This window comes from Benincasa hispida, chromosome 9 (assembly GCF_009727055.1).
Source record: "Benincasa hispida cultivar B227 chromosome 9, ASM972705v1, whole genome shotgun sequence".
NCBI lineage: Eukaryota > Viridiplantae > Streptophyta > Magnoliopsida > Cucurbitales > Cucurbitaceae > Benincasa > Benincasa hispida.
Window position 1 is genome coordinate 38,124,411 of NC_052357.1, and position 10,055 is coordinate 38,134,465.

Sequence of the window (10,055 nt, forward strand, 5' to 3'; positions counted from 1 at the left end):
CTTTGTTTTGTCCCTGTTTTGTTTTGAATTGAATTTACTACTTTGTATTATATTGTATTAGCGAGATAGAACTATTTATTAATAGACAGTGATATATCACTATCTCTCTGTCTCACTTATCATTGTGATTGTGTGTATCAGTGATAGACAGAGATAGAAGTCTATCTTTGTCTATCATTAATAGACAAAGATAGAACTCTATCTTTGACTATCGCAAACAGAAATTGGTTAATTTAACTTTCAATGAGTCTTCCTTGTTGCATAATGGTTTAAAAGTTCTCTCTCTATTTCTCCTAGTTATATGATCATCATGAACAAAAAAAAGTATTTCTAAGTTTAAACATTTTTCTTTCTCCTAAATATAATTGAGGGAATTTGTGGTCTTTCAATCCAATTATTAAACAAAACTCCTTCAATCCAAATTCTGCTATACGGCCATTAAAGTTGAAGGACATTCGGCTTTTTTGTATAGCATTGTCTTCTTACTAAGTAGTTGAGAAATTGGTTGGGTATTTTGGTCATTTTAACATTAAGAAAGTGTCCAAATTGGTCATTTAAAACTTGAGGAAAAATTGTTTCATTTAATTTTGTTCTTATTAAATTCAACACCTCTACACCAAAGTAAAAAGTAACTTTTCAGTTTCTATTCTCATTTTCCATAATTAATTCATGTTCCACCTGTTGAGAAAATATGTTTAAGAATATGTTAGGAAGTAAAATTTGAATAACACCAACAACTAGCAACTATCAACAAAATCATTATGTATTATCTATTATCTATTGATAGACACTGATAGTATTCTATCTCTATCTATCTTAGTTAGACAATGACAGAACTCTATCACTATCTATCTCAGATACACAGAGATAGTATTCTATCTCATATAGACACTGATAGAATTTTATATATCACTTATATCCAGTCAGCATAGTGAACAAAAAAATAGAGTACACGTACCAAATACTAGAACAAATTCCAAATACTAGAAAGAAAAATAAAGCAATAGCAATAATAACAAGTATATTATTGTTTATCATTGAAGTCTATCACTGTCTATCTCAGATAGAGAGAAATAAAGTTCTACTCTGTCTATCTCAAATAGACATTGATAGAGGACTATCACTGTTTATCCCGGATAGACGCTGATAGTACTCTATCTTTGTCTATCTCAATTTAAAGTTATCAATAGATACACTAAGATAAACAAGTATCTATTGATGTTAAAGTTTTTCTTTAGTTGTTAAAGTTCCTAAGATAGATAGTGATAGTAGTCTACCACTATGTATCAATAGATAGACTCAGATAGACAACTTTGCACCAACAAATACATTATTATTAAACATCGATGCACAACAAGACAATGAACAAAATATAACACTATCTACCAACTACAACAAAAATATAGAGTGCAAACCATATACATACTGATATTACTGTTTATTATTGAAGTCTATAAGTGTCTATCTCAAATAGACAAAGATAGTATTTTATCTCTGTCTTTCTCAAATAAACAAGAACTCTATCACTATCCATCTCGGATAGACATAGCTAGTATTCTATCTCTTTCTATCTCAAATAGACAAGTATGTGTTGATGTTAAAGTTCTATTGATACATGGAGATAGATAATGAACAAAACATAAATATCTACCAACAACAAATATATATATTTAGAGAGTGCAAGTCATTAACACTATCTACCAACAACAATCAATAATCAACGCAATGTTTAGTGGTTCTGACACTTTCTATTTGCGATAGACAGTGATAGAATACTATCACTCTTTATCACGACTACTTTGGTTTTACCTTCTTCTTATCTTCAGATTTTATTTTGTTTCCTTTTGCTCTACTTATTGATGATTCAGCTTTCATTATTTTCTTTCCTTTTCCTTTGCTTCCTTTGTTTGTTGATGATTCAACTTTGACCACTTTTTATTTTTTGCATACCATCTATTTAAACAAAATTAGGTTTAATAACTATGATTAAATGGAATAGTTGATGAAATGAAAAGAAAAGAGAATGATTATAACCTTGAAGAGTTGATTTGATGATAGATTGTAACATTGAAGGAGAAGCAACAAAATATTCGGCAGCAATAGAAGAAGAAGACTGAGCAGTAGCGAAAAAGGAAGAAAAGGAAGAAGATGATGAAGATGAAGCAGAGGAAGAAGAATATGAGCAGCGGAAGAAGGAGAAGCGACAGAAGAAGAAGAAGCGGCAGGATAGATCATGCTAGATGGTTATCATGCACTATTTGACAAAGAAAAAGTCGTTGGAAGAAGATGTGGGAAGAAGAAGAAGCGGGCGTGAGCGTGGATATTGGGTCAGTTGATGGATAATCCTATTAATTGTAATTAATCGGTCGGGTTGTGGATTATCCGCTTCGTTTTGTGTGGGCTAGGGATATTTTTGGTATTTCACTATCGTGAGCTGGTCTTTTCTTCCATTTATTTAATTCATTTTGGACTGGATTTAAATTTTGCTATTCATGTAAATATTTTAGACTTTTTTATTACATTTGAAAACACCCCTAACTTAAAACACAATGAAATAGATGAACAAAAAAATAAAATGTAAAGAAAGAAATGTGTCAAGTCATCGGTTGTAATTTCTTGCTCTCTTTGGCCTTAGTATGGTTGCTTTTCAAGTGATTGCTATGGTGACAATAGATTTTTCTTACTTTTTAGAGGAGAATTCTAAATTGTCACTAAAAATTCTTCAGAGAAAAGCTTGAAGAAGTGGTAGTAATGGCAGATTTTTTATGGTGGAGGGTGAGCAGAGTTTCAGCCAATCTCTGGTTGGAAACCTGGTTCTTAAACAATTCTTCAATGGGCCATTTATAGGCGCCAGAAAGAAGTTCTTCGCCTCTCTCTAATGATTTCACTGACACCGTGCATTTAATTCCATGTCCTACACAGACTGCTTCGCATGGTTTGCCACGAATGTCTCAAATCAGCTACCAACTTGCTATGTTGATTTGACTTTCACCGCTCACACGTTTGTGATTTTTTATCTTCGTGTTTCATCTCATCATGTGGTGCTATGTATTGCAAAGTTGGGCGCCGAGTTGATTTATTCTATGTGTTCAAGGCTGCAGCTTGTTTCTTTAACTGATTTTCTCTTTATTTCATCCAAATCCTACGTCCAAAAGTGGTAAATTTTATAAGTTTTGTAGATTATTAGTTTTGTAAACACATGATCTTAGAGTATGATTATTTGCATGGATTTCTTCTCAAGTTAATGCATTTTTCTCTGAATTTTCCTAATTTTTCTAAATAAAAAAGTAAAATAACTTGTATTTCTACAAGCTATAAAAAAATTTATGGGTTAGGTTGGTTCATGGGTTTACCTAACATAATTCGAACCAACCCGAACTTATTATAACTTTAAAATTTATATATTCTTTACATATAAGACAATTATATATGCATATATTTATTTAGTTTATTTAATTTCATTATTTTTCGGATAATTTATTCTCAAAAACTACTGAAAATAGTTTTTTAGCACTTTGTAATGAAAATTTTTATTATATATATTGAAATTGAGATATTAATCTTAGTTCAATATATGAAAATAACTAAATTAAATTTTTACGTATTAACATTTTACTTCTTTCTAGAATAAAAATTTAAATAAATGACCCGATCAACCCGAACCAACCCAACCCAAATGTTTCATGGTTGGGTTGGGTTGGGTTCATTTTTTAATAAGGGCTATTTAGGTTGAAGAAATTTATAATCCAAACAATTAGGTTGGATCTAAAAAGTCCTTCAACCCAACCGAACTCAACCCACGAACACCCTCAGGTCCCAAGTAATTTTCAATCGCAATCAGATTTAACACATTTTATTTTTCTATCAAATTACACAATTTGATTACAAGTTTCAAGGTGGCCCCACTTCTCATTATGACTACGGAAAGTAGGTAAACAACAACAAAAGTAATCAAATGGGATCTACTTTTTACATTACCATTGATGGATTGTTTTTTAACTGGGGTAAATGTGGCCTAAAATATCTAGAGAAACTCAGAGGAAGAGAGAAATTTGGTATGAAATTAATAGAAAGTGCAAAAAACAATGGACGGGGTTGAAATTGTGATTTAAAAGCAAAATCACGTTTTAATGGCTGTAACCGTAAGTTTTCCATTTTCTTTTGATCATTTGTGTTACTTTTCAATAATTAAATTACTTTTACTAATTTTTAGTTAAAATTAAAATTAATTAAAAAAAATCAACATCATAATTATTTTAAATTAATAAACTTAAAATTCACATCAAACGTAAAAAATGAATATCATTGAAAACTTAAGGGTAAACGTATAAACAAATTAATCCACATCATAATCATGTAATTTAACTGACAAAACAAAAACTATTTGATATGGTGAATGAGCTTTCAAAATTTTTAAAACGTCGGATGCTTTTGGTCTTCATTATTATTTTGCTTTAACATATAATTCCTTTTTTGAGAGTACGTGGAGTGGAAGAACCTAGAGAGTCAAATCTTGTTTATATTGAAATTTTGTTTAATATGTTAATAATGTGATTTGAATAGGAATGATCATAATTTTTTACCACAAAAATAATTTAGGAACGTGGTTACTTTTAATTTAAACAATATTATTTGTGAAAATGAGCCCTCCACTCTTGCACTTTGAAAGAAAAAATAATTGCACAACCAGGGCAAATTCATAAGAAACCTATTATATTAAATGACTTTTTTTTTTAAGTGAAAACTTCTTAATTTATTCTCTCCAGTCTCCATTCCTTTTTTCTTTTGCTTCTTTTTTAATTAATAACCTGTTCTTATATATATAAGTACGAAAAGTATATAAATATAAAGTTTTTTCTTTTCAAATAAATATATAAATAAAGTTTCAGGATACCACATAACAGAGAATGCAGAGGAAATGGTTTCATAAGACAGTATTTATCAACAATACTCCATACAAAACGTAGCATTACATTGACAGTACTTCTACTTCCTTCACCAACATATGCCAGCCAAATGAAGAAGATTACAAACGGATCTACAACTTTCACCATGACCATTGACCAACCATTTCTAAAAAATCTTTGCATCTTGATAGAGAAGCCAAGCTTGAGAGAACCCATCACCATTGTAGTTCAAATTACAACATACTATCTGTCCTAGCGGGCAGCCTGCGGAAGAAGTTCATAGGCACCGATGGCATTCGATTTCTGAACCTAGGATGCCTCATTACGTAAAAACCAGTTAGAAGGAACAACATCTGGAAAGGTGTTACATACAACACAAGAGCTGCAATGAAGCAAAAGATTATGTATATCGTTGTTGCACGAGGATCTCGCCAGTTTAAGAGCGCTTGAATTCGTTCTCCTTGCGTCGCCACATCCCCAACCACAGTTTGGATTCTTCCTGCCACACTTCTCATCCGATCATACCTCATTCGAACAATGTCCGGGCTTCGAGTCGTTGGAAATGAGTCGAATTCTTCATCAAGCTCATCAGGGTTCACTGCCTCTGCATAAGAGAGTTGTGTATCCATATGTGGAGGGTTCCGAGGACGATATCGCCAGTTCCAAATTCCTATAACACACATGTAGAGGAATATTGTGGGCATGATCAACTCAGGGAAACAAACTAGCATTAAAAATAGAAGATGAACCAGCCCTGTAGTAACGGGGTTCTTCCACATGCACACTTCTCCAAACCATTTTCCAATTGCAAGTAATCCCGAAAAAACCGATACAATCCTGAAGAAGTTAGCTTTGCTTCGTCTCATGCTCCAAAGATGAGAGTCGACATCAGACATGTACTCAACAACCTCCTTCCTAAGAGAAGGCTCTGCTCTGCTAAATCGAGCTGCTACAATATTGACTGCTTGATACCGTAGTGATTCCTGTTGAGACACAGATAACGGCCTTATGTAATGCATTTTTGGCAATAGGGGCCTTGAATACATAGACATCAAATTCACAACCGATGGGCACAAAAATCTTAGAGCGAGGTGCAGTTCACCCATCTTCTTGACACCAGAAGGTTGAAGGACAAGCAATGGATATACATGTGTATATATGCGATTGGTTTCAAGAGTTGAAATACGAATTCGAATCTTTCCAATTTTTGTGTCCCTATTATTGCTGGATTCACCAATATGGCCATTGTCAAAAAGGCCCACAGTTAAGACTGTAGAAGGATCAAAAACCTCCCAGTGGTACTGCTCATTGTACTTGGGACTTAAGTTGTCAATTATTGTTCGAGTTCGAACCCATTTCTGACCATACTTTGCCACACAAAATGTATCAGTTGTACCCTTTCCATTCCTATTTTTCATTGGGTGAAGTTTATCAGCACCCAGGATGCCAAGCTCCAATATACCTATTGGTGGTTTCCAAAGTTGTTTCAATGAGGGTCTGAGGTCACTACTATAGTGAGTCGACTCATCGAGCACATGATATCCACCCTCGAGACAAATACGAAGATGGAGTCTACTATGGAACTTATCCTTATCCTTATCCTTATCCTTGTCTTTATTTCCCTCCCCTGCTTCCACGGCATCTGACATAGATTTCATAAGGCTGTACCATCGACTGCGGATAGGTCGACTATCAGCACGCTTTTCAACAGAATTCAGTGGAATAACAGCCCTCCCTAGAGTTTCTTCCTTGTTGGGACCAACATGGTCTTCAACAGAAAGGATCAAATGATCATCAAAGGGTTCAGCAGCAACAAACATCAAATCTTCATTCCACAAGGCATTCATTGTTTGAGTCTTCACCGCTTTTGTCCTTAGAATTTGGTTGCCAATTTGTACATTCACATAGGCATCTGGGAAACGAGACTTCTCTTGTACAACCAAGTCTTGAGCTTCAACAACATTGACACGAACATACCACAATCTAGGTGAATGATAAACTTTCGAGCGAATATATGCTGGGATGACCGAAGTACCATCAGTAGGAGAGATAGCATCAGAATGCCAAGCATATGGAAAAGCCTCGTCAGCTTGTGTGCCATACCATACAGCAAGCATTAGTTCTCCCTTTTTCTTTGATCTACTCTTGTCTTCGAGGCGGTACCATTCTGGAGCCAATGGACTATCAGGTGGAACTCGAGTAGGAACTTCATGAAGATCAAAGTACAAACGTCCAACATAATCATCTTTTATGGTATCTTTGTCTTTAAGAGTAACTTCCAGGACAGTTGATTGCAAATCCGTCCTTGTAAAAGCGAATACCTCATTCCATTCAGGACTTGAATTTTTCTCATAATGCTTTGTAGTTCCCCTAAAGTTCCCTAGTTTCACTTCAACATAAGGATCCAAGCCTCCAGTCAAATCCTTGGTAGGAAGATCACGGGCTTTCACAACTCGAACAAAAAGATAATGCATCTTTTCTACAAGGTCATAGGTGTTCGTAAGTTTGTCTTGAAGTGCAAGACGACCCCCAACAACCATCCCACCGCCAAGGTAGGGATTTGTCTCTCTTATTGAATAATCATTATATTGAAATGATGACCCTGGGTATGCCTGAACAGTATTTACAACCATTGGATTAGAATTCATACCATATCCTCCATAGGTCACAACTGGTACACTAGCTTGTGGAGTATCCTGTTGAGACTGCTTTGCATTGGGAAGGTGATGGAATGTCTGTCTTGACTCAGTTTTATCGGTAGAAAATAAACTTGCTACAAGCTTTGGAACTTTTCGTAATGTTGATTGGTTTTCGGATGTGATTGGAACCGGAAGAGGATCCTTTTCCACAGGAGACTCTGCTGCAGGAAGCAAATTTGAAAGCTTTAGAGACGGATCATCAGTTACATAGACCTTAAGGCCAAGTTCTCCTTTTATTCGTGAGAAAATGCCTCGCTTTTCCAGAGGATAGTGAAAAACAGCAGCATCAGAGTGCGGGACAAATGAGGTCCCAGTAAGACGAACTTTTCCAAGAAAGGAGGGCTTCGGGCTGATGCTTGCTTTGTTATAGGTAAAGACAAAGGCCTCTAGTGTAAGGTTAGCCAGATTTTGTGGATCCGATATGTTAAAGTAGAAGCTTTCATTCCAAACAGGATTGAGATCCTTTTCCTTCGTTGTGGTACGGACTCTTTGACGGTCGAAGTGAAGCTCTACAAAAGCATTGGCTGAGCCCTGTCCATCTTTTGGCATGAGATCATGAGCACCCACTACATCGACTCCTAGCTTGAAGTTACCCATTAAACTTTTCCAAACTACCCAAGCACTGATGAACTTCCACACGGCTGTTTCAAGAAATGGCAAGGATATCTGTACCACCAGGAAATGAAAGAAACTTTGCATTATTAGAATATCAAATGTAGTTTTCTTTTTCTTTCTAAATATAATTTTTCAGGTTTCCAATAAACTAAGAGAACTATATGATCTGTAGAACAAAAAAAAAAATCCACAGAATCCAAAACATAGGAGATGATAAGCGATGCTTAATTTTTAGCAGTCTAATAAAATTAGCATGACTTGATCTTTCCCGTTATCAGTGATCCTTTTTCCCCCTTATTCATTGAACTTCCAAAACTAAGAAAATTGGGAAAACAGTCAGTGAAAGAAAGCAAACGCACTTTGAACCAAAATGAAAATAAAGGCAAAAAGTAGCAAGAAAAAGCAAAAACAAAATAATAAAGACATCAAAATTAGATTCCAAAGTGAAACAAACACCCAAATACTAAAGACATATTTAAGCAAGACCCAGAAACAGGTGAAGGATATACAGAATCTTCAAAAAGAGAGATGAAAAATTCTACACAACAACAGGTTACTTCAACCCTCCATCAAAATTCTCCCCCAACTAAACAAATCAAGAAAATAATCTCCCCATCACACCAGATTACTAAAACCCCTCCCAAACAGAGCCTATACAATTCTTTCACAAACCAAGCATAATCTAAAATCTCCATGAATTTTCACAAACACTTAGCGTGCAATATCCCTCCCTATCTCCAACCCAAAATCAACATCCCAATCATCCCATTCCCCACCTAAAATATCTCTACAAGAACAAACCCCATAAAAAATAAGCAGTCTCACAGCCTGTTCAAAGAGAAACTCAGGAGAGGAACAACAAATTTCACAAAAACGATCATAATCTACACATAAAACTAAACCAGTTCATTTCCCATAAATTTTTCCAAAGACCCAGAAAGAAAACCACACGATCTGTCCTAAAAAGAGAAATTACACAATAGTACAAGACAAAACAACGCACCTTCACTGTTCTTGCTCTGCGAGAAAGAGAAAGGGAAAGAGGGGTCTCTTCGGAGAGCTGTGATGGATGTTTGTTTGAGAGAGGATAAGATTTTAAGGGAAGAAATTGAAGGAGATGGAAATGAAGTTCAAGGTCATCTCGGTCATCTCTGTTTGAAGGAGGAAAGTTGGAAGAAAGATAAAGAAGAGAGAAAAAGAGTTGAATGGACTCTGAGTTTTAATATTCATAGGTCGTTCGTATTTGTTTTATTCTCCAAACACGTTTATTCCATTTTTTAAATCAAAAAATAAATTTTCGTGAAATTTTAATGACGCGGGAATCAACCATTGGTCGAAATTGAATTCCATAGTCGACTTTTACTTATGGGGTGTACATCAATATGTCGGTTTCAAAAGTAAACCCTCACTGAAAACCGATGAAAACTCGGTATGGTGGCCGGTCGGTTCGGTTAGTTTAGGGTCTCCGTCACACTAAACAAAAGAATAGAAAAGAAACAAGTGAGAGAAGATCGGTGAACGGTCGATGGTGGAGGTGACGGTGGCCGGCGGAAGGAGGCGAAGAAAGAGACGGTAAGAAAAGAGAGGAGAAGAGACAGAGACAGTGTGAGAAGAGGGAGATGATAAAAATATTATTAATTTTAAACAAGTGAAAAGTGTTGGAAACGGTACAACCCTCGTAACAACAAACAGTAAACAGTCAAGTCACAGCGGTCAAGCAAAGAGGAGTCGCGGAGCTCGCTCTCTTTAAGACATTTCGCGGCTCTGCCTAAGTGTGCAAGCAGATCTGAAAATTACCAAATCGTGCCAAGGATAAAACAGCCAAAAGAAACCG

The 10,055-nt window shown here is 35.3% G+C and overlaps 1 protein-coding gene across 1 annotated transcript; it reads right to left on the bottom strand.

Annotated features, from left to right (window-relative positions):
* Positions 1-4,900: 4,900 nt before the first annotated feature.
* On the bottom strand, positions 4,901-9,445 carry LOC120085269 (FT-interacting protein 7-like). The gene is made up of 2 exons (XM_039041177.1): positions 9,225-9,445; positions 4,901-8,272 (listed from the first exon to the last, which is right to left on the bottom strand). The coding sequence occupies exon 2, from the start codon at positions 8,201-8,203 to the stop codon at positions 5,141-5,143; it is 3,063 nt and encodes a 1,020-aa protein (XP_038897105.1). The 5' UTR covers positions 8,204-8,272; positions 9,225-9,445; the 3' UTR covers positions 4,901-5,140.
* Positions 9,446-10,055: the final 610 nt, after the last annotated feature.